The following is a 24,973-nucleotide window of genomic DNA, read 5'->3' on the forward strand; positions in this document are numbered from 1 at the left end:
ATTAGCAGTCTCAGCTGCACCCCTTTTAAGCTTAGACCAGAGAAGCACTCCAAGGGGATTACAGTAGTGGATTGTGGAGTGCAAGGCAATCCCCAACTCCTCAACAAAAGCGACCGGAAAGGCTGCCAGCATGGCTCCATGGGCATTTCTACTCTCAAAGGCTGCAGCTGCTCCCAAAAAGCTGTTCTGATGTCACTGCTGTCCCATGGGTACAAGCTGACAGCAGGGCTCAAACAGCACCCAGCCCCCTGGCAGGGCACCCTTCACTGTAAAGCAAGTACTTCAACAGGAGCTGGTTCAGGGGGGCTGTATAGCCCGGGCCAATTCCCTGCTGATACCACTGTCTGCAGACCACCAGCCCTGCTGGATGCAAGAATGCAGCTAACATCCCTCTAACCGCAGCAAAACCACCTTCAAATAATCCTGCGAGCACAGTGTCCCTGGCAGCAGCTCCCAGACTGCCTGGGCAAATGCTCCCACACCCCTTGGTGGCAGAAAGGGTTGTTTCCAGGCACCTGCACCTCTCTTCTACTTCTCTCCCCAGTCCCTCAAGGTAGAGTTCACATAGTGGCCATTGGCTGTTTCCCCAGGGAAAGTTCTCTGCCCCCAAATTCCCAAGAGTGTCAGTTTACACTAATGTCAGATGAGCTGAGATTAGCCTTGCTGCTGAGCAGGGAGCTTTGCTCTGCCGCTGGTTTAAAACAACAAGAGGCAGCATGCCAGTGCCAGGGAGAGAGGCTCCTCTCATTCAGGCAGACTGCAGGACCTGGCTGCCCATGCTGAAAACTGGGGCTTTGAGCTCATACTTTAAAACTCGTCCATCCGAGCACTGTAGAGGACCAGAGCCAGCACTTCTGGGGGATGCGGGTGCAGTGACTGAACTGGGAAAGGTGACACAGCAGCGCTGCTCCCTCCTAACCTCCCACATCGCCATCCACTCGGCACTAAAATCCCATCAAAACCTAGAAGGCAGCCACACCTCCCCAGCACTGCCCTTGCGCAATCACCAGCCACTGCTCTGCCCCTGCATCACTCGGAGCTTTTTCCCTAACACCTGCTGATGCTTCCCATCCCTAATGCAGGTCATCACAAGGCATTTAATCCACCCAAGGATTTTCTCGTGAGCACAACTCACCCCACCATTGCGGATATCCTCAGGGCCTGGACAAAGAAGCGAGTTCTGTGCTGGCTGGGACACAGACAGACACATGGGACTCAAATCTCTGGTCTTCCACATACCTTTCTCTTCCTGGGCACAAGGGAAGTAGCCTGGGACACGCAGAGTGTCCCTCCAGCTCTCCTTAAATGGCTGGCTCAGAGTAGAGCTCTATTTCAGACCAGCTTTGGCTTCTGCCAAGCCGCTTCACCAATACACTTAACTGCATTTCATAGAATTTTCTCACCAGCAATCGCACACATTATTCACACAAGGGAGTTGAAGGTTACAAAACTCGACACTTCTGCTCCAGCGTAATAAGCAAGTGCTAAAAAAATTCCTCTGCAAAATGGTGAAAGGAGGAATAATTCTCTTGCTCTGCCTCTCGTTAGCAGGAGGAAGCTCTCAAATAGGTAAATAAGTGCCATTGTCCTTTCAGCAGCTCTACTGAATAGTATCTGCTGGATAGTAGCGGGATGATGTTCCTACTAAGGATCTGTGCAGAAGTCAGTCATCTTGTCTGTCGGGAGAAGAGGCTGTCTTAAACGGGCATCTGCCTGCTGCTGTCACAGAGCAGCAGAGAGAGAATAAGAATTAGAAGTTGTGATTTTCAGGCTGAAGGAGGTACGAAACAGCAATCATATTTTCCCAGTATCACTTAATGCTAAGCAAGGGACTCTTCCACAGGCTCCTCACACAGGTGAGCGCCCAACAGGAGACATCCCTGCCCTGGGACTAACCCTGACATTTCAGTTCCACGTGCACATATCATGCTCGGCATCCCTTGAACACCAGGTACACACATGCAGGATAACTCCAGCTAGAGCAGCATCCACCACACTCAGCACTCTCGCTTTTCTGGACTAGCACTGGCTGCAAAAACTCTGGTTCAGCAGGGAGTAGGGGTCCAAAATGCCAAGGCAATCTTTAAAGGGAAAAAACTAAAGTCTGTATTGTTAAATAAAAGATCCAGGTTGTCCAAAAGCTGGTTCTTGCCATTCAAGAGCTTAAGAACTTTTATCCTGACTACAGAAATCTGGGGCCAGCGTTTTGGAAAGCACAGGAGTGAGGTGAACAAGAGGAGCTCTGGCTGTGGCTGGCAAAGTTAGACATGAGAAAGAAAAAGGGTGTTTCATGCAGGAGCAGCAGAGCTCAGGGAACTGCCATGAAGGGACCAGCACAGTGGCTGTCCTAGTAGAGGGACACCAATCACATGAGGCCAAAGGAGGCAGCTCCAGGACACGTCCTCACCAGCATCTTCCTTTCAGCTACTGGCACGGACAGCAGCTGAAAATTGAAAGCACTTAAAAAATTAGATGAGGAATAAGGACCAAATTACTCCCAGAAGGGATGGAAGAGCTTGACCACAGAGAAACAGAGCCATGAAATGCAGCAGCTTGTGACACCCAGGAGACACTCCACAGTCCAGCAGCTGCTTACAGGAGGGGGAGCGTTAGAGGGACAGAGCCCTTCAAGGCAGTGGGTTGGGACAACGCTGCCCCATCATGCTCAGCACACCAGCAGGCACAGCAGGATTTTCCGAGCTCTCCCTGACTACCATTTGAGAAAGCCAGCAGCCTGTGTCCCTACCATCTCCTTCAAAAGACCCCTGTGCCTAGGCAGCACAATAGCCTTCAAGGGACCCTGGCTGCCCTGCTGCTGGACCAGTAGCCATCCTGCTTGTCAGCTAGAGTTGCCTTTGTTTTCAACAAGAAGAGCTGTGGATGCCAAGCCTCAGAAGCAGAACAAGTCCCATTAACAGTCACTGAATGCCACCAGTTGTTTGGTGGCACTGGCCCTGGGAACAAAGCCAAAAACCAGACGGCAACTGAGAACCACAACGTTTCAGTGTCCTGGAGCACTGACCTGCTTGAAGAGAGGGGTTTGCCATATGCTGTCTGCAACAAGACTTGGTTCAGAAGGACAGGAATGAGAGCCGATGACTTTTCACACCAGAATAGTCCCATGTGCCTCATATAAGTAGGGAGACTATTGCTGAAAAGCCCATTTCTGAGCAAAAATAACATACACACAGAAAAAAACAGCCTAGACTTTCGAAACAGCAAAAACCTGTAAGTCATCTCATCTGTCTAACACAGCACAGCCCAGAGTGAGAGACCTGGGCCAGAGCGGGTCCCAAAACCTCCACAAAAATCCTCTAAAGCGACTTTATCTTTCATCTTCTTCAGCCCTATAAAATCCCACAGATGGGGACCAAAATGAAGCAGAGACCTTTTTTTTTTTACTCCAAGGTTTTGCAGCTTTCAAAGAAAGTAAAATAAAATGCCATAGTATCCTAGCCCTCAGTAGCCAAATTCATTACAGTGGGCTGCTGTAGCTCCTGAAAAGAGATCACAGCTTTGAGAGCCCAAGTGCACGGTTTTAGCTGCTGAAATTAGCAAGGTCAGGGCTAAATGGTGACAGGTTTTTTTAACTCTTCACCCCAAATAATCCAACAGCACAGGTACCCCCCCCCAGCTCCAAGAGCCAACATAACCCACCCTCTCCCTCCAGAAGTGCTGACAGCTTGGTCCTCAGAGGGTTTATATGGGCTCAGGGCAGGCAGGCAGCTTAATCTGGGCACAGCTGCCCCAATTTAAGGCTGCACCTTCCTCAACCTGCACTGCCGCTGGGCTGGATCAGCAGCCTATGTGCTGTACCCTTCATCCCGGTGCAAACCCGGCTGCTGTGGTACTCATACTGACTCTCTAGACAGCTGAGTTCTCCCTGAAGCACCACAGGAGTGCTCACAGGAGCACAGGAAATGCAGCCCCCATGCGTTAAGGCAACTGAGCACATCACACTGCTCCATGCACAAGAAGCTGTGATACAGGGGCTGATCCATGGTTGGTAGATCAGATGGGCAGGATGCAGAGGACTGTGCTGCCATCCCCTCCAGATGAAAGGCAGAGGCTGGCTGGCACAGGCCAATACTGCCTGCAGCATCCCAGGCTGGAAAGGAAACAGGGAAGAGGGCTCAGACCGAAGGGAGGTGCACAATACACTCATGGAGAGATCACTGCATGGGAAATGCAGGAGCTGCCAGGTCTGGGATGGCTCAGCAGTCTCCTCAAATAAAAAATGGATTAAAACAACTAAAGGCTTTGCTGCTTCACTGCTTTGCTGTGCTCCTGGGAGGGTAGTTAAAGTGGCACCTGCTGCCTCCTCATGAATTCTGCAACAACAGGGATGCTTCACCTCTTTCTCCACTGCCTCCTCCATTTGTAGCCCATGGTGCTGAGCAGCCTGGTGGGTGGCATCTCATCCCGGATAACAGCCAAACCTTCTCCCTTTTGGCCTTTCCCTTGGGATCTCCCCTGCACTTGGATATCAGAAGAAAATTCTTCACAGTAAGAGCCATTGGGTACTGGAACAGGCTGCCCAGGGAGGTGGTCGAGTCGCCTTCCCTGGAGGTGTTTAAGGAACGGGTGGATGAAGTGCTGAGGGACATGGTTTAGGGAGTGTTAGGAATGGTTGGACTCGATGATCCAATGCGTCCTTTCCAACCTTGTGATTCTGTGATTCTGTGTGACCCAGCTGGCTGCCGCTGGCACACACTGCCTGCAGGGGACAGACCACTCTGGTGTCACTTGCTAGCCTGCTACCAGCAGTGCCTGGGTTTGCCAGGGGATTTATACCCTTATTTTTCCCAAACCCCCTTTTTTCTGAGCTAAAGGCCAATTCTGGTGACCCTTGCCAGGTAAAAAGCACAACAAGGTGGCATTAGAAGAGCAGATTGCTGATGGCAGTAGTATCCTTGGCCCCTGAAATACAGTCCCTTGCTGCAAAATGGAGTAATGATGCCACTGCAGCCTGGTGGCTCTAGGACAACATGGCACACTGTCAGAAATAAATATTGTGCCTATTATTCATGTGGCATAAGCTTCATTTTTTTCAGAATGCCATTCTTCAAAGCAGTCTAGAGTTCCTTAATGGTCTCTCTGTAGCATGACAGCAGTTCGTTCCAAAACTGCTGGAGCCCCTTTGTGCATTTGTGACTGATGCTCTTCCCATGCAGTCAACAGCATCCCCAGAAATAGTAGAGAAGTCTTTCACATAATCAGTGGTACCACACCTCTGGCACAGGGCAAAAATAAGCTCCTGAGACAGGTAAAAAATGGTTTATCCATAGGAACAGCTTAAGTGCTGCTAACAACACCGAGGTGGATGACACAGGTTCTGCCAATAAATAGCAGGGCAAGAATTTAGCTTTTTCCTAGCATGCAGTGCCATTATGTGCTCTGCACATTGTGAGGGACCAGATTAGAAAGCGCTGAACTTCAGGTGAAAGTTTCCTTAGGAGCAAAAGAGCACAGCAGGTCCATTGGCATCATGCCGACGGATGGATGTGCTGCTCCAGTTTGTGCTCAGAAGCTGCTGAGAGCCTCTCCACGCCCTTTGCAGCAGGATGTCAGACTACATAGTCAGCTTGAATGCTGACAAATGAGCCTTATGCACTGGCTGCTGCGGGGCTCAGCCGTGTCACTGATTGCTGTCATTAATCTGCAGGAAATTTTCGGCTGAGGTCTAACGTGTCACATTCCATCTCCCCAGCTGTGGAGCCCTGCGAGGCCAGGGAGCAGCATTTGCTCAGCGCTAGCAAGGAGTTGGGTGGGGGTCCCTTCCCCATGGAGTTCCAGTAAGGTGCCCTTCCCATGCTGCTGCTTTAGCTTTTTTTTTTTTGCATTTTTTTTATGGGCAATCCATGAAATTGGACTGGATTTGCCAGCTTTGGTGGCCACAGGAGGGCTGTGCTTGCCTTCTGGGGTCAGCCCCGGCATGAAGAATGTGAGAAGGGCGTGACATTGGTGACAAAGGCAGGCAGAGGTCAGTGCAGCACTCATCTGTGTCAAATTGTGTTTTCTTTATGAATAAAATAACACCAAATGCTATTTGAAGCGTTTGCAATTTTCCACTCGACTAGGCAGCAAAGTGGCCACCTGGTTTGTGCTCCCTGAGACCAGCACGGGAGCTGGAGTAACACGAGCCTGGCCCCGTACCCAGACTGAGAGCCTGGCCTCCTTCTGCAAGACTAAATTTACAAACTGCTGTTGTCAAAAATCCCTGAGGATGCTCATTACCCTTGTGGGAGTGGCCACAAGCACCCACCTTCAGCTCCACTCTAGCCTAAGAAATGCAGACTTGTAGAGGTCAAAAGACTGGTATTGAAATGTTATACCGATAACTTGATATTTCTTACAGTCCCTTGCAATATAATAGTCAAATCAGCTACAGTTTTGGCCAGGGACCAGGAGTAATACAAGCTCATAGATTCACTTGAAGAACCTGGTCACGCGTGGACAAGTGTGGATGGAGGGCCGGACAAGGGTGGCAGAGCAGCCGGCAGCCTGGGACAGGGAGTGATGGGGATGGGCACAGGGCTGGAGCAAGCACTGGGTGCCGTGGTGGTTCAGAGACCCTGCTGAGCCCCCTTCCCATGACAAGGGCCAAGCTGCAGCAGCAGATTTTATAGCTGCTGGCTTGGGAGCTCTGGGATGTGCCTGGACACCAACTCCTGGGTGCCTGCCAGCCCTAACTGCACAATGTGCCAAAATAACAGTGTCCCATAATGAGCTGGGAGCAGAGGAATGTGCACGGTCAAGCTCCCTGCCACGGAGTAACCCTCTCAAAACCAGCATCATTGCAAGAGAAAGAAACCTCTGGTTTCTCACAACGGCCCAATAGCAGCTATGTTGTGACTGCAGTGGGAAGGCAGAGCCCAGTCTGCCAGCGCTGGAGGGAGCGTGCGGTTATGCTGCCTTTCCTAGCCCTCGAGAAATTCTGGAAATTCATCCCAACCACAGCACTTCTTCCTGCCGAAGCCAGCAAGGAATTAGCAGCAATATTAAGCATCGGGACAAACTGCAAATTTTCTCTGCATTCCTCTTTAACAGGAAAATGGCGCAAGATCTCGCAGCAAAACAATCAAGCTGACAGATTTTTGTGCATTGACATCGCAGATGGGAAAAAGTCTTAATCATCCTCAAAAGTTTCTTGCAGTGGATGATTTCACTGAGGTCTCTGGATCAGTCCCAGGTGCTGCAAATAAGCACAGATAGACCAGAATCCAGCAATAACACAGTACATTTAGGCAACAGCTTAGATGATATCTCAGCATCAAGGAACATGTAAGAGACATTTTCATACAGAGTACCAGGAGCAGCAAGAGCGTGTTTGGGGCTAATTGAAAGCAGTGCTAGAGTACAATTTGGCTAATCTCTATAATGCATGTTTTGTGGCTTCATCACACACAGAAATGCTGGTTTCAAGCTGCCAGCCATCAATGTCTTGTTCCGGGTCATGGCAACTTCTTTTAAAGCCTCTGGGTTAAGAAAAAGACTATTTTAATCAATGGCTGTGTTCATTCGCAGAACACCAATGTCAGCAGCTGCTACAGCAACTTCTGCACAAAGTACCTTTCCCTGAGCTGTCTGCTCCCAAAGAGCCTGGGCAACTTCCAGCCCTGCTAATGGTGCCTCCCTCCCAAAACCAGATCTACAGGAGATTCACACCGGTTTTCGGCATGGATGGTGTTTCACACATTTTAATACTTCTTTATCACCATGATCTAATTGCAGTAATTTCTTGCCTAATTTATCAGCTCAGGCTTTGACTGTAATGCAATACAGATGCTATGATATTGCACCTTAATAGCACCGGCATTCATGTGGAGCTACCTGAAGCCATCGCTCTCGCCCTTTCCATGGCTCACACCCTGACCATGCGGATGCTTCATTTCCCTAACTACTTTCATCAAAGCACAAACATGGTCCAAAATTACTGGCTATCAATTTTGCTTCTAGTAAATATTAGAGTACCCACGCGTAGGACAAGTAACACTGATTAATGGTTTATACAATGAGGGTGACTTTAAGCTGCAGTAGGAGCACTGCACTCCCCAAGCAGGGTTACTTGGAGGAGGATGCTTGCTTAGAGCTGATCATTCAAAGCAGCCTACACCCACCAGACTGCCACCAGAGATTTGCTGCTGTGCATCAGTCAGGGTCAGGAATGATGCTGTTGGGATACAACGATGCCCAGGATGTTTGGGAGTAACACAGAACAGTAAAAGTACAACATAAGACTACTTATTATTTATGCCTTAGGTGGTAACTGCTCCCATCAGCACTGTTTCCAGGGTCCTCCTTCTATTGCTAGAGAAATGTCCTGGCTGGTGAGGCTGCTGCGGGCTGGTTGCTGCTGCCACTGCTGGAAACACCTGCAGGGATTAGGGCAGCTTCTTCTTCATGGACCTGCCCCAATCCCTTCTGGCGTTTTCAGCAGTGGCAGCAGCAACCAGCCCGCAGCAGCCTCGCTCCTGGCAGGGTGCAGTCACGCTGCACGCAGAAGTGATTTTCACAGGGAAATAGGAGGTTTTGAGAAACAGCAGGCATTTTCCACCCATTTACTGCAAAACATCCTCCCTGTCTGAGCTCTCACTCTGACAACTAAAATCCTCTGACTCCTGAAGTACCCGTCCCCATACCCATCTGGGTTGGGGGCAGAGTCCCATCCCCTGCTTTGTCCCATTGGAAGCAGGCAAAAGTCTCTATCATCTGAACAATCATTAACTCTTCCCTGTGAGCCAGGGAGGTGCGAGCAGCCCTCCTGCTCTGCAAACATACCAATGGCTCAAGTGGAGATTAGTACAAGTGTGTTTCCAGACGCCCCATGCCTCGGAGGTGATGGGTTATAGAGGACTCGGCAGAGGTCCCACCAGCCTTCACATCCCCTGCCTTTGGCTTTGCCACCACCATAGTCACCACCACGGTGCAACCAGCATCTACGCCTTAGGTTGTAGTGGGATTGCATTAAGTCTGTGCTGGGGGCCAAGCATATGGAGTGGGAGGGAAGACTGGGCTGCCTGGCCAGTCCCACCATTGCAGGCAGCATCTCAGCCAATGTCTAGCATTAACCCAGTGCAGGAAATGTTTAACCAGCCTCCACGATTTCACTGCAGTGGGAAGTGAAACTCTGTCTGCCTTCAAGTCCCAGCACCAGATGACTTCAGCGAAGCCAGAATTTCATCTGCAAATGAGGAGCCTGGGCATGACTGACAGCAATACTGCACTTCCATCCAGGATTTAATAAAGATATAGAGAGGCAGGGCCAGGCAGAGCTGTCTGCTCTGTAATTCACAGCTTGCACCGAGGCTCCTGGGCACTGTGGCAACGTGGACTGTCTTGGTGGCAATGTTATCTCCCTAGCATTGCATTCAAGTCAGGGTGACTGCATTACACAAGCATGGAATAGCCAGTATTTGTGTTGGGTAGTCACTTGACATGTCTGGGATTTTTTAATACAAAAGGAGACATGTCCACAGAAGAAAGCTTCTGGTGCTGCAGGAATTGGTTTGAGAAATGACAGCCAGTAGCCAACACCACTAGCAAAGAAACTCAGCAGCTAAAAAGTCATGAGGATGCAGCTGTGGGCCACTCAAAATGCATCTTCCTCTTCCCAATATTCATTAAATAACCACACAGCCACCCATCAGTGACGCCCCAGGTGCACATTCAGTACAGCATTGTTTTCTCTTTATGTGCACAATGAATGGAAAAAAACAAGTTGCTTCCTTAGCAAGGCAGAGTCCAAGTCCCAGGAAATGAGCCCTCTGTGGCTACATGTGTTGGAGAGCTGTGCCGGAGCCACGCTGAAGCCGCTCATCTCTTCCATCAGCTATGGGCTCAGGCACTCCCCTGGGTTTGCTCCTTTGGGTTGTGACACACCTCCAAACAAGACCCCACCTGCAAAACCCTCACAGTGTTCACAGCAACATGGGCCCATGCAGGGCACAGGAGACTCAATGAGTGGTGGTGGGATGAGCTCCCCATGTCACCTTCTCCTAGGACACAAAAACACTTCATAAGAAACACAGGGGGAGTTGGTGAATGATGTGGTTCCTTTTATGCAAGAGCCACTCCGGATAAACATCATACAGCAATCAACTGCCTTCAAACAGTAACCTTCAGGGAGCTACAGGGGAATACTTTTTGTTGATCCCAAAGACTCAGGAGCACAGGGTGAGAAAAGCAAAGAGAATTATTGTGCAAGGAGCTCCTCCAAAAACACCTTTGCCATGAACAGTCCTTTGATTTAGGACGGGGTGTCCTAAGCACCCCACAAAAACATTTTCCAGCAGAGAGGACCCCAGATGTACAGCTGGAAGAGCAGTAGGACGTATCACACAGAAGAATGTCCAGAAAATCTAGCTTGCCTTTCTCCAATTTGTTTTACTCTGTTGAAACCAGGTTCTGGTGGATCACCGCCCTTTTCCACTCCCACATCTACCAGCCATAACAACACATACTCAGGATCTCAAAGCAGGTTTAAATTGATGCTCTTTCCCCTCTTTGACACATCTTCAGTGAACTCACAAACTGAATGCTCAACACCAGTTTTTCAAATCCTGTTCAGCCTGTTCAAAGGTGACCCAAGGGGAGTAGCACAGATACGCATCCATCTCTTTTTCAGTTTGAAATTGAGCTAGGGTTTTTTTGGAGCATGCAATGAGCAGCCAGGCAATGGTGCAATCACGGGAATCTGTGCAGCCACAAAACGCTCTTGAAGCATGCGTGGGTTGTGAGGCAGGTTGCAGTTTGAGTAGACAAACTGCACAGACTCTCCTCTTAAAGTCCCCTCTACCACACCCTTGGTCTAGGGGCAAAAGCTATATGCAACCTTCAGAACACTGCCCATGTCTATCCACAGCTGGTTGTGCCGGGCTGACCATGCACACGCAAGCACACTTATGCTCATACCACACACAGGGGAATGCAGACCAGCCTGCTTCTCATCACCTGCACTTGAAGCTCCACGTCAATTAAAGTTAACAGCTTCTGGTCAGAAGGTAAAAACAATATAACAATAATAATCATAGCAAATGACCAGCAACTCCCAGGTTTCACCTCCTGTAACAGAGCAACATCTGTACAGTCCTTTCCCATTTCTCTCTTTTTTCTTCCAGAAAGAATATTGCCTTCAGCCCAAGTGTCCGGGTGCAAGCGGGAAGCCTGGGAGCAGTGGCTCAGGTGAGTGCCAGCAGCCCATGCTGCCCCAAGAAGGCTTTGCGAGGCAAGCTCAGAGAGGCTGGAGCTTCTGATCACACTCCATACTGCTGAGTCCTTAGCTGGAAAGCACAGTTGGGTTGGAGGAAAAAGTGCTGGGATGTGGAGAGGAGTGAAATGTGGAGAGGTGAAAATAAGTGAGCAAGGACTTCCGTGCCAGCCCGTTTCCTTCCTGCAGCCTCTCAGGAGCACCAGGCCAGGAGGTGGCTGTGCTGGTGTGTGCACCCATGGGTGCAGGGGTGTAGGAATGCGGCTCATACCTGCACCTCACTGCACCCTACACTTCACCCCATCCCCATCCACCTCCTGGGAGCAAAACGCTGGGCATCTGCAGGCTGGCATGGGGTGACCTGGGCAGAGCCAGACCATAGCACCCATCTAAGAGCCAAAGGAGTTGCTGGGGTGGTTTAACTCCTCTCCTCCCTCTGCTTTGCAGTCTTTGGTTTCCCAGGCCCTGGGGACTCAAGAACGGCTGACATGGTACCTTTGGCCACAGCAAGGATGGGCACAACGGGCCCAATCCAAGCAGGGGCTGCATCTCCGCAGGATGCGACCCAGGGCAGCGAGAGCCAGGGGCAGCGATGCAGCAGCATCGCACAGCCCTGGTGCTGCCAGGATGCCTATGGCCCCCACGTAGGGGCTGCTTCTCCCTACCACCGCTCTTACCCATGGGGTGCAGCTGCTGCTCCCCCTGGACCGCGCAGCAGTTGGTAGATGACGGGGTGTTGCAACACACTGGGGAATAATCACGATAACTCAAGCGGTTGCCCTGGTGCCAGGTTTGGCTGTTGCAGTGGTTGCTAAAGAGAGTGGGCGTGTGGCTTCCTCTGGGGCGATCTGATTTCTCCAGGAGCATGGTTAAGGCACGCTTAGGAGAAATAGTCCTCTGTGGAAGAGGGATGCAACCTCTCTGCCGGCAGCAGTGGCTGTATCGAGTGGGCTGCTGAGGCATCTGGGCACGCACGGAGCTGTTTGCTTTGTGGGGAAAAAAACTATTAGCTTGTTCCTCCATCCTGGGAAAACGCTGTCTGGCAATGAAGAGCAAAGGCAGCTAGTTTTTGGGGTGGCAGAGAGACATTTGGGACCAGCGGCAAGGCCACTGGCTGCTGCCAGCTGAGCTCCAGCCTGCGGTGGGATCCTTGTGGGGTGGTGAGAGCAGTGGGAAGGTAGCGCTGGTGCAGTAGCTGCCTCCACGTGACCCTTCATCCCCACTCTCACCGGAGAGACCTGGCAGGAGCCAAGCATCTTCATCGGACCCAGCCAAAAAGTCACGCAGGTACAAGTGCAGCTGAGCAGAAGCTGCAGCCTCAGCCCACATATCCCCATGTCGTGGGGCGCCGGGCACCACTCGCCACCTGGGCTTCCCCGGGCCACACTGCGGAAATCAGGTAAGCCCAGGGCCCCCTGAGCCACCCCAGGGTGTCCTTGCTTTTCTGCCAGCTCCCCCCTGCAGGGACAGGCTGCTGAACCCCCCCTCCTTAGTCCACACTGCATGTGTCTTTATGCACAGGTGACTTTGGACCCTGGTTTAAATTTTATTTGAAATATCACGTTACTTTGGTACTTCAGTAGCTGCTTTAGAAGCTGCCTTTCTACTTCTACCTTTCAAAGCTGACCTGTATCCCACATGAATTTCCCCAGGCAAACCCATGCTGGGATTCAAACCTTCTTCTTGGCAGGGTGTTGGGCTGGACAGGAGGCACTTGCTAATACGATCCCTGCAAATAAATGTCAGAGGATTTTCTTTGTATTCAAGCAAATACCTTTAAGCTACCTTAAAACATTCATTAATGATTGATGTGTGTCTCTACTATAGGCAGGCAAATGCACAGAGCAAATATTTGATAAGATATTAAAAGTAAGTTTGTGACTACTGAGAAAGGCTGCTAAGCATCTGTCACTGCTTAACAAAAGTAAACAAGTCACTCTACATGCCACTTGCAAAAGGCACGGGGCTGACATCCCTTGGTGATTGCTAACAGAGTGGGATCCCAGCCTTGTTATCTTTGCCTACCACAGTCCAAAGTAATTAAATTAAACGATTAACCAGCACACCCAACCCTGCCTGCAAACAGAGGGGAGCTTGCTGCTTCCTGACTCTGCAAGCATTTCCATCACTAGCCGACAAAAAACTGACGACTGGTAACTTCTACGCACCGGACAGTTCAGCTAGCCCCAAACCTGCCAGGATTTCTCTCTTCCAAATAGTGTACATGAGAGCAAGGCTCAGCAAGTGACTGGGGGGGACATCCAGGGTCCTTTACGTTTGGGGATGATTATATTTGGGGATGATTATAGCTGGTGGTCTGTGAGCTCTGTGCCTCCCTTAGGCAGGTCGGGTGCTGGTGTGAGTTGGGGGATCTGGACCCACGCACTGCAGCGCCTGCACAGTGCTCAGCAAGGCTGGGCAGGACTGGGCAGCACTGGTTGGACTGGAAAGGCTGGCTATGCTGGTGGACAGCACAATCTATACTGCCAGGAGAACATTGGCTGTACTTGTGGGCAGCCCCACCCCTGCATGTGCTCAGCGTGCAGAGGCAGGAACGGTGACACACGACAGCATGGCCGAGCTGCACGGCCATGCCCCCTGCTCCACTTTACATTTCTGTTACTGTTTTCTTTCCCTTTCCAGCCTCGCAACCTTGTGGGGTTTATTCCTGAACATCAGGGCTGAGTGAAGGCAAAGGGACACGGGGTGTGCATGCCTCTTGTCCCAAGGCCGATAGCTGGGAGCTGCTTCCCACAGCAGCCACATCAAGTTACATTCACTTTCTTACATTAAAAATACTAGAATTAGCCTTGCTTAATTATTTAAAACTATAGATTAAAAGCAGACAAAGGCTCTTTGATTCCTTTCCTGAGCATCATTCATTAGTGATTCGGTCGCCTGGTGACAAGCAAGGGGGAGTGTGCCAGATCCACGGTTATGAGATGCTCCCAAGCTGCTGGCATGGCAGGAACCAGAGGAGAGTAAAATCACAGTGAGGATGAGAGCCTTTACCATCTCACCCAGGGAGGGTAACAGTTAGCATTTGTCAGTCTTTGGGCTCAGTATATTATTATTATTATCATTATTATCATCATCACCATTAACATCATCCCCACCCATCACAAGGGCCGTAAGGCACAGTAGTCATTAAGCTAATGTGAAGGAACGACAAGTATTTTTTTCTGGGCTTGGCTGTGCAACAGCAACATCTGGATTAGTTGGGGCATTAAGGCATATTTTGCAGGCTTGGCTGTAGGGACTTAATTGCCAAAGGGCTTCCAGGCATTGTGAGCCTCCCATCAAGCCGAATCCACATCTGACTCAGTAAAGCTGGCACCTGGGTGCCTCACTCTGCCCTGAGCATGCAGAAAGTAGTCTCCAAAAGCAAGTGCCCTGCTTTAAGGTCAAACCACTTGTCCTCCCATCAGCAGATCCTTTCCAACACTCTTGCACACCCGAAAGCTGCTCTCACCACACAAGCCTCTGGGGCTTACTAAGAGTGACAGGCAATTGTTGCCCTGCCCTGTGATGCCAACCCCACCTGTCCTGTGTTTCTAAAATACAATTAGTTAACATTAGGAAAATCAGGCAAATTAGCATATTCCATCAATTCAAGAATCTAAAACACAAACTTTCAGCTTCATTCTTTGTAGGAATTTGCATACAGAACCATCTTTTCTGCCATTACACTCTCATGGGAAAAGCTACAGGGCCAAACTTTAGACAGTAGAAATGCATTGAGTGAAAGTTCGTGCTCTAAAATGGAAAAAACATAATGATAACTTCTGGCTATCAGGCTGACGTGTGCATGTACTGCTGCTTGAGAGGAACTGAGGCTACTTCAAAGATCACACACCCACCGACTTGCACATGCAAACCCTGGCAGGGCACGAGGATAGGCTCACTCCTCTCAGCCTTCCCAAGGAGGATTTTGAGGGACAGGTCATGCACCCTGGGGAAAGGAGGGCTCCTGGGCAGTGGATGCCAGAGGGGGCCGTAGCACAGAACAGGGAATGTCCCTCACGGCTGCAGTTAAATATGCCAGAAACTCACAATATTTCCCAGTCTCAGCTTATTTGTGTAAGTAGCTTCAAATTAGCTCTGCTGAGCTTTATAGAGTGTGTGGGCTTTGCGGTCTCCTCACCTGTGGGATGTGTATCACCAGCTTCTTTTAGCAGCCCTTCGTTAATTTAACAGTTCTTTAAAAAAGAGACAGTCATGAATAAACCTCGGGCATCCAGAAAACCAGAGGTTCTTCTCTGTAGCTATGGTTTTAAGTGATCATTTCTGCATGGGAAACGATTCCCTCTGTCTCTGGTTTTACAAACCCACAAACAGGGTCGCGAACCTGGGTATCCTAAGGTTTTAGGCCAGTGTTATCCTTTTTACCAAGAAACAGATTTTCACAGATTTACCAATAGCAATATCCTCTGAGCTTGGATCCCATTCCATGAATAATGCTTTCTACCTATTTTTACATGGATAGTATTGCACAGAGGCCCATTCTCTGCCCAAAAATGTATGCCCATACAATATTTCCAACAAGAGCAGTTTGGTTATCATCTGCCCCTATTGATAAACTTCTGAGATGCTCTAGCTGCAAAATCAGTTCTAAATTGACACAGACAGCAGAAATAAAAGATTGCAAACTACATTTGCTTCATAGATTTCAGCTAAGCTAAACACTGACCAACAGAAGATATCCTTGACAGCTTTGTCACTTGAGGATGCTGAGAACCAACAGAGCAGCACTGCATGGGGCAGGGCAAGCTGCTGAGCAGAACTGCCTACAGCACGGAACGGAGAGAAACTTGGTTTGCAAGTGCTGTGGAAAAGGGACAAGGGATTCACAGGGGAAGGGCGAGTGAGTCACAGAGAGGCAGGCGGTCAAGGAGAGCCTGGAAAAACAAAAGTCAAGGAGGACAAGGTGTTTAACATAAACACGTGCAAAAAGCAGCTGAATGCTGATATCTTGCTGCACTCCCCATTCTCCTATACAGTCACAAATTTAGAGGCGTTAGTTATGAGCCCAGACCTCTACCCTGCCACTTTCTGAAGCCGATATCCATGGATTAATTTTCTTTCCAATCTCTTGTTTTTCCCCTTATGAAAAACAGCAGAGCCAGACAGGCAGCTGTGAGCAGAGCTGCACCCCTCAGGTTACCTGCTGTAATTTTCCAGGACTGTTAATCCCCTTAACATTCCTGGGAAATATTTCCATCTCGACAGGATGGTAAAGCAGGCTGCCAGCAGCAACACAGGGAGCAGCACACAGCACATAGTCCTGATGCAGAGGGTCTCACAAAGCAAAGAGACAAGTTGCTTAATCTTAAATAAAAGCTCTACAAAGGGCATCTCCTCCAAGTATCAGCAGCAGCAAAAGGAAGAGTAGATCAGCTTCAGCCACAGCTGAGCCTCCATGCCCAATGCTTGACCCTGGGCATGAGCCAGTCCTCCTCCTTCTTCTCTCCAGGAGCAGGCTAAAACCTTTCTCCTTGCCCAGGGCTGCACAAAAGCTCCCTAGTAGGGTGTTTTTAATGTATTATTTGCAACATTCAGGTTTCTAAAGGCATTTAACGTTGCACAAAAACTGCCTGATATCTTGTTCCCCAAAAGACTGGAGCTGAGCATAATCAGAAGTGGAAACAAATTGCCCCAGGATTTCAGATTGATGGTTTTATCACAAATCTTCCAGGAACTGGGGGATTTATAAGCATTACCAGGTGATTTGAGCAGGAATTTGGGCTTTGCTTTAGGTCAGAACAGACCAAGATATTAAAATGTCAACTTCCTTCTCCAGCGAGTCCCACATCTGGGGGCAGGAGGGTGGTTGGTCTCTGGGCCATCTCGAAGATGTTGAATACTCCCTGCGGGTCTCCTAGAAAACTGATTAAGACTGGGAGCTCATTTCACAGCTACGGTTCGGAAAGGAGATAATGCCGCACATGAAGTATCTGCAAGTGGCCCTGGCCTCCTCATCCAGGCAGTCTTGCTTTTTACTTACAGAAAAGTCACTTAGAAATGTACCTTTCCTAGAAAGCCTTGGGCTTCTAGAAATGAGGAAAGGGAAAATAATTAAAAGCAAGCAAAAGACTATGTCAAAGCAAACACAGCTACTTTTTATAAGCAACACTCCAAAGCAGATCTATTTAAAAGGTCATGCTGTCTTTCCGACTGCAGCAGCAGGTATTAAAATGCACTTTTTTTTTTTGTTGTTTATATCTTGCCAAGAACAATATAAAAATGTCTAACACCTTTCCCTGATATATAGTGGTGGCCAAGGAGGTGCCAGAGCAGAGCCTTGTTCATTGATCTACGGCTGAATCATGCAAAACTAGACATCCTGCTGTAAATCCACTGCAGAGAGCTGGCTTGATTTACACCTCCAGCACTATAAATAATGACAAAAACCAGCCTGATAGCAGTCTGTCTCCCCCTACACGGACATGAATTACATCAGGTCTTGAAGATGATATATCTACTCCATGAGAAACATTTTGCACTGGGTCCCTATCTGCCAACCTGCAGGAGAAAGGATGCACCATCCTTACTCCCAGCATAACTCCAAGCTGTGTTTCAGGCTCGCCGATATTTTCATATCCTTATTTTCTTCCCTGCTCAATGCAAATGAAGCAATTCCCCGAATTGTTCCAGACTAAAGTCTTCTGAAGGTTTAAAGCGCTATTCTTGTAGTGAGGTTCAAGGCTCCATCCAGTCTTGATCAGGGTTTTGATGTTGTCACTGAGACAGCAGAATGGAAGCCAGACCCTCGAGGCTGGTGCGTGCGCACTCCTAGGCACAGTGAAAACCAAGCTCAGAGCTACCTGCTGTGTCTTAGCCCCCACAGTACCATTCAGGCAAATTACACTCATTGTGAGGACTTTTGCATGCTGATTTAACAGCTGCCTGGTCCGAAATGCTTCCCGTTGGTTTCAATTCCTCCCACTCCTTCCTTACCAGCATTTTATCCATTTCTACTAGTTTCAAAGAAAAAGTTCTCCACCTGTCTTCAGTAAATAGATTGATAAATCGCTGATGATTTGCAAGACTCAGCCATGCAACATTATTGCTGCAACCTAGAAATAACCACATTAGCCGATTCAGAACCTCCAGGCTCACTACGGTGTTTGCCCAAAATACTACATAGTCGGGGGAACCATTCCCTGATCATCCTAGGTGTCTGGGGAGTGGAAACACCACAAGACGAAGCTGAAGGGCTGGATGACATTGTGCGGTAGTGCTGTATGCTACTGGGTGTTAGCTCAGCATGCCCCAAGTGAATTTCCCAGGGTAGGGGTCTCAGAGGTAGGGAAGCAGGGATTCCCAGTGCTGAGTCGCAAAAGGAAACCCATACATCATGGAGGTGGGGGCAAAACAGTACTTTATAAGAAGCAGTGCTGCACCAGTGCCCCAAGATCCAGTACAGCTTAGTGGCAGGGTCCAAGAGCTACTCGGTATAGAAAAAAGCCACCAAAGTCACTGGAGTTACAGCCATTTACACCATCCACATTTGTCATTCAGGCTTGGTTGCCCATATAATGCTTCCATGCTCACTGCATTTTCGCCTAGCAGAGCACAACAGGTGGATTTAAGATGGACAAATCCAAGACCAATACACACCAGCCCTCCTCCTGCCCCGCAGCAGGATGTGGTACCCAGCACACAAGCAAGTGCAGGCATCTTTGTCACTGGACACAGCTCTGGTCTAAATGACAGCAAGGAATAGTGGAAAAAGGGCTAAGGGACAACACAGTGACACTGAGGATAGCCTGTCAGCATAGCTGAACAGTACCAGTGTTTCCATTAAAAACACCTGGCACTGTATTTAAGTCACTCCATGGAGAGACTTTCCTGTTTGAAGAATGAAGGCATTGCTTTGCCATTTCATTCACATCAAAACAAACGTTTGCTTTTGTACTTTCCTTCCTTGTCTTTTGCCTGCTTCTTTTCCTGTGAAAAAAAGACCAAAAAAGCCAAGAAGTAGAAGAAAAACACCAAAGTAATTTTATCCAAGTGTAAACCTGATATGTTTTCTCAGTGTTCAAAACCTGTCTTTCACCTAACAAAAATTATCCACAAAATTGTGCTACCTTAACCCTTGGCTGTTCTACAGACTCTGCTTCCCTCTGGAAGGCAACGTTGTGCCTCCAGTTTTAGCTCGTGGAGTCTGACTCCACAGGGGTTTAAGTCACCTGCCACTTGCCGTCAAACATCAAACCATGTCGCCTTCCCTTCTGCCAGCAGTGATGTATGACCCTACAGGAAAATAATTTGATACAAGAAACCACCGGTTCCAGCTTCCAAGTGCCCTTTAAATAGCTACAGAACTATTCACCTCAATTACACTCATGTAATGGGCTCTGATTTGTTTTTCTTTGTTCCCAAAGCAGTAGGGTGCTGGCCACATTAGCATTCAATGAGAAGTTGTTAGATACTGAATAATTTCTTCAACAGTACTATTCCTTACACAATTCTGTTTGATTGCAATCCACTTTACATTTGATAAGTACTTACTGACTAGAAAGAATGACCTAGCCTGCTTTCTCTTGCCTTTTTTTATTGATTTCTCTTTTTACAGAGATTTTTCTCTTTTATTCCTAAATAGGAATAAAATATATGAGACTGCAATAAGAGAGAGAGGCAACATTACTGAACAACTGTTTTCCTTGCTGTTCCACCAAACCATATAAATTCACACTAGGCCCTCAAAAATACTGTAATAATGAGACACTTACAGACATGGAGCTGCCTACACTCTTTTGCTGGGACTTTTTGTTCTTACTGGTAAGCTTCCAAATTGTTCAAGTGGATAGTCAGGAATAAATTGCTCGTTCTGAGCCCCTGATTAGACTGTACACTGTGTACACTGGCATTAATTGTATGCAACCCCACTGTGCTCCACACTTAAAGACACAGCCCACTACACACAGTTTGTCTTATAACCTGTGTTTTGCACTCACATTGTATAGGGATTTCTGTAAAGGAGACATGCAGAGCACTTGGAAAATACCAACACTGAATGTGCCCTGTGGTTTGCCTGAAATCTGAGCTGCCACCACTTCCGAAACAGTAGGGTCTTGTTCTTACATCCAGAACATATAAATTATTACAGCAAGATCACATACTGCATAGGCGAGTTATGCTTCCCTCGGCATTGGGCTCCATTCTGATTATTAGGCCAGCAGGATATCAGCAAGATCTTTCCCTGACAAGGGGTTTCAGACACAGCAGCACCTCCGCAGGCCTGTGTTTCGGAAGCTCTTCCACAGCAATCCCTGTGCTAAGGCAACGACAGCCTCAGCCAGGATGACCAAAGCAGCAGCTCAGCACAGTCCACTTCCATGGCTGTTGCCAGTTTTAGTTAGACCTATCTTGCATTAATTAATCCTTGGCACTAAATTAAGCAGTCACTGAAGTGAGGGGCTGGCAAGAAATTTCAGTGATCTAATTAATATGTGCCTCATCAACAACGCAAAGGGGATATTATTTAGAACCTCTACAAAAAACTCTCACCAGCACATGGAGACACAAGCACACAGACACTGACACGGGTGTCGAGCAGCCAGGCAGGCATCGTATCTTCTCTTTGTCTTGCCCAGGGCAGGACAGCTCCAGTGGATTCCCATGCCCCGGTCGGGCTAGACTTCTCACACAAACACCTTTATTTTCTTCCAGCATCGATGTACACTGAAGTACAACGGGAGCAGCCAGACAGTGGGAGTATCCTGACTCACCCAGACTACATAGATGGAAACCCAGACCTCATCAAACCTAAAAAGCTCCTAAATCCTGTCAAAGCCTCGAAGAGCCACCAAGAGCTGCACAGAGAGCTGCTGATGAACCACAAAAGGTAAGAGAAGGTTGCAGCCTGCCACATGTCCAAGAGATGCTGAGCTGTCAGAGCTCAGTAGTTGAGGCAAAAGTACCGACAATAGCCTGTGAGTTGGACCGGCATGATAAATCCCTTCACTTGCAAACACACGCAGTGCAAAACTTGCTGTAGCCCTTTCCTCTTTTCTCTGATGTAATGGTTTCCTTTAAAACAAAAGCAGAACTAAAAGCCCTCTGTGCTGCCATCCTGCAGCACTGGGGAGCACCTCTGCTCGCTGTTTCCACCTACCTCAAACCGCAAGTGCCGGAAGATGCAAAATATTCCTATAGCCCCGTTCTCAGTGTCCCACACGGGTTTTTTTTTCTTTCCCTGGTCCTGCTTCTTCTGTCTCCATCACTGACTCGCCAAGATCCCAGCAATGTGCAGCCATCCTGTGTGCTTCAAGGTCAACCCAGAAGCACTAACATCCTACCCTACCACCCCAATTTAACTCTTTGGGAGTACAGATACAACATCAGGATAACAACATCGGTGACTGAGAATCTATAAAAACATTATTCCTTTGCAGCAACTGCCTGAACATCAGTGCAACAAAAGCACATTCAGTTCAGAGGCTTTTAAGCACAGCAAGAAATCTGCTGGCTTTATATTGACATTTTCTGAACACACTGAAATATTCTGACACGATAGCACTTTGGCTGTCTAATTAAAAAAAGCACAGCCTCTGTTCAAAAAAACTACAGTCATCACAACAACCAGACACGTATGCTAATTCAGCAAAGAATCAAGCTTGCCAGCGGGGTGCATTAGTAAATACTGGCACTGACTGGCCTTGGATTTTATTTCATTTTCTCAGAATCAGAAGATTTACAGAGACCGTGCCCAGGCCATTCTGGCATCAAGGCAGAGTTAACTATACGAGCCAGATATTTTCAAAACCTTCTGACCTGACAGTGACCATATCCTGCCTAGTGATACTGCTCACTTTAAAGGTTCACCCGCCAGCGTTGGCACTGATCTCACAGAATATTATTCTAGTCTAACCATGATGGAAAAAAGAAACAAGAAATTCCTGCAATAGAGGTAGCAGAGATGAATGGCATCAGACTGAGCTGAACTTCAAAGTGGCAAAGAAAGAGTACGCCATTGATTTGTACTCTTTTTCTGTTCCTGCCATCATGTTGCATCCACGCGTGCCACTGGCAGGAAGAAGCTCTACTGCAGCCTCCTGACCCCTCTTTATCACCCTGTACATCTCAGGCAACAGTTGAACCTGATTTGGCTCTGTTCTCCCAAATATTTTTCAGCAAATATGTGAAACAAACCCTACAGCAAACAATAATCCATAATTGCTGGTTTCTTGCCACTCTCAAATCCACCACTTACACTTCCTGTTTCATGTTCCTATAGGGTGAGAGAAGGGAGATGGGCAGAGAGAAGAGTCTATGACTTGCTCCTGTTTCTGCCTTGCTGTTGTTTTTTTCCCCTTAAGCAGCATGGAAAGCAACTCGGATCAGCAGCTTCTGCAACAAAATTCTTATCTCAGTCAACACCTCTGGGTACTAACAACACAGGAGGATTAAATCAAAGAGTAGTAACAAACCCACGGGCAACATTTCAAGCTGTCTCTGGTATGCCAAGGCAGGTTTGCCTTCTCTCAAGCTTTGGGAAAAGCATCTATGCGAAATCTGAGCTCCTCCTGCCTCAAAAAGAACATCATGCAAGCAGTGGGGTCGATGCTGCAGCTGCCTTCATCAATGTTGCCATGAGCTTTGGACAGACACTGGAAGGATGCAAGCACTCGTCCCAAGCCATGCTGTGATAGCTCAGGGGTTTGCAACTTAATTTCTCGTGATATGAGATACCTTCTCAGCCCCTGTCACCTTGCCAAGGACGCTCCATAGTCCACAGGGTTTCATGTTTCTGCTTTCAAACGACCTTAGGATCTTTGCATTAACCGTGTACCCCAACCCACTGTGCCCTGGGCAAGCCCTTACCACAAACACAGGGAAGTCTGCTCCTTGCCTCACCCACAGGAACACCAAACACCTCACATTTCGCAATGGGATTTGTAAATACTCTCTCCATTGATTTACATGCGTGCTAAACCCAGTCCATGAAAGTAGTCAGGCTGCAGTCCTTCCCTGTGTGTGACAGCTAAGAGGTCTTCAACTCCTTACAAACACAACTTCAACCAACTACTCCTAGTTCTGTATTTGCTTGCAAGATCACTTAGCTTCCAGTTGCTACTGCAGAAGATAGCCTGTGTAAATGTGGCCTTGACCACTTCTTAATTATCTATTCTTCAGCAATATGAAACTCTATGCAGTTGCAATAAAGTCTCCCAAAACTCAACAAATGTTTTACTTCCCAGCAGCTTCAGGTTTTGCCTATCTCTGGCTAGGGCTCAGCAGGGCAGACAGTCACCACTTCTAGTGATTTAAGCCAGGAAGCTGATGGATTTTACAAAGGCAGACTCCTTATGGCATGGAGAGATGAGTTGGCTAAACCACTATCCTGGAAGGGCAGGAACTGTCCCACAACCACTCAGGAGAACATCTAGACCTGTTCTGCATTCAGCCATAGCCCTACACATCCATAACTACTTCCATACTTCTAGAGGGGGCAGAAGCTGGTGGGAAGGTGGCCTGAGTCAACTGCAGGAGGTAATTCTTAGTGTCTAAATTCAGGCATGGCAATATTCAGCATGTTCAGCTTCTGAAATTTGTTTGGATAACTTCTTTCATCTCTTTGGCACATACTTATGGCTTTCCTGCATGTCCTTGGCCATATCTCCCTTCCCATGATCCCACCCCTCACAGAATAGGAGCAGCTCTGCTTTGTTTGAGATGCTTCAGGCAGCTGAAGGGGAGCCAGGTGTCTATCCTACTGACAAATGCTCTAACTTCCAGAACTAAACAACATTTCTTATTGGTCTCTTGACCCAAACTGTCCATGTCAACAGAGGGACTGCTAGCCCTCAGCTCTGAAGCAGAGTTGGGATGCAACAAGGAGGAAAAGAACTGCCAGGACAATTATTGCAGATCAATGACTACCCCTGCTGGTGGAAATAAAAATCGTTATTATTTAAAATACACTCAAGTGCTGCTGAAACTGTCACTGACATAATTAAAACCAGTAACAGCAGGAGCCAACAGAAGATGCCATTTCCATACCCAACCCAGAAAGCTGTAGCACCTCAGTCTAATGAGATTAGCAAAGTTTCCAGTGCCCCAAGTCCCAGGCAAAGCAAAGCCAGTGCCTGCCTAGGGTAGCCAGTCCAAGGCACCAACCTGCGGTACAGTGCTCCCAGTAACACCCTCAAAGCCTTCCGTGGACCAGGACTGGTTTGTGCACCAGGTCTCCCAAGCATCCATTCAGGATGAAGAAGAGTTTTGGGACTGCTGGGCTGGCAGTGGTTATACCCTGGAATGCAGGTGCCCTGGTCCTGATTTATCTGCTTTTCATCCACAGAGGTTTGGGTGTGGAGAGCAAGCCAGAGCTGCAGCGGGTACTTGAGCACCGACGGCGAAACCAACTCATCAGACAGAAGAAGGAAGAGGAAGAGGCAAAGAAATTGCAATCTCCTTTTGAAAAAGAGCTATTAAAGAGGCACCAAAGGCTGGATCAGGTACAGCTGAGTTTTAAGTCATCCTCAGGTTATCTTAATGACCCCGCACTAGGCACATACCACAGAGGAGATGGGTAGGCTGAGGCTCAATTCAAGGAAAAGCGTTGCTGTCCCTCCATGAAATAGGAGCCACAGTCCATCCTTCGCTACTACCCCATGCAGCTGCAGCACCCTCATCCTCACAATGGGATCCATCTCGTTTCCACCACCTCACCTAGAACACCCTCTGCGCACCACTGGCCCTAGATCTCCTCCAGGCCCCACATTGTGTCCCTGGGGTCTGCTTTCCAGTTCAAAGCAC

At 48.4% G+C, this 24,973-nt stretch overlaps 2 protein-coding genes across 4 annotated transcripts in view; one reads left to right on the top strand and one right to left on the bottom strand.

The window, feature by feature from the left end:
- The window catches only part of LOC128853236 (uncharacterized), a 53,809-nt gene extending 51,280 nt beyond the window's left edge, over positions 1-2,529 (bottom strand). Inside the window, exon 1 of the mRNA XM_054076128.1 lies at positions 1,136-2,529. Within this exon, the coding sequence (XP_053932103.1) occupies positions 1,136-1,143 (8 nt within the window). The 5' untranslated portion in view covers positions 1,144-2,529. The remainder of the gene's footprint in view (positions 1-1,135) is intronic.
- The window catches only part of FAM107A (family with sequence similarity 107 member A), a 30,632-nt gene that overhangs the window by 1,898 nt on the left and 3,761 nt on the right, over positions 1-24,973 (top strand). The window contains exons 1-4 of one of the 3 annotated variants that reach the window (XM_054076131.1): positions 10,842-11,003; positions 11,121-11,184; positions 20,885-21,059; positions 24,516-24,672. In XM_054076131.1, coding sequence (XP_053932106.1) covers positions 10,851-11,003; positions 11,121-11,184; positions 20,885-21,059; positions 24,516-24,672 — 549 coding nt within the window. In that variant the 5' untranslated portion in view covers positions 10,842-10,850. Of the gene's footprint in view, positions 1-10,841; positions 11,004-11,120; positions 11,185-12,023; positions 12,609-20,884; positions 21,060-24,515; positions 24,673-24,973 lie in introns of those variants that run through there. The other 2 variants (XM_054076132.1, XM_009566961.2) reach the window with 2 other exon arrangements.

The sequence above is a fragment of the Cuculus canorus genome, chromosome 11, assembly GCF_017976375.1.
Source record: "Cuculus canorus isolate bCucCan1 chromosome 11, bCucCan1.pri, whole genome shotgun sequence".
NCBI classification, from domain to species: Eukaryota; Metazoa; Chordata; class Aves; order Cuculiformes; family Cuculidae; genus Cuculus; species Cuculus canorus.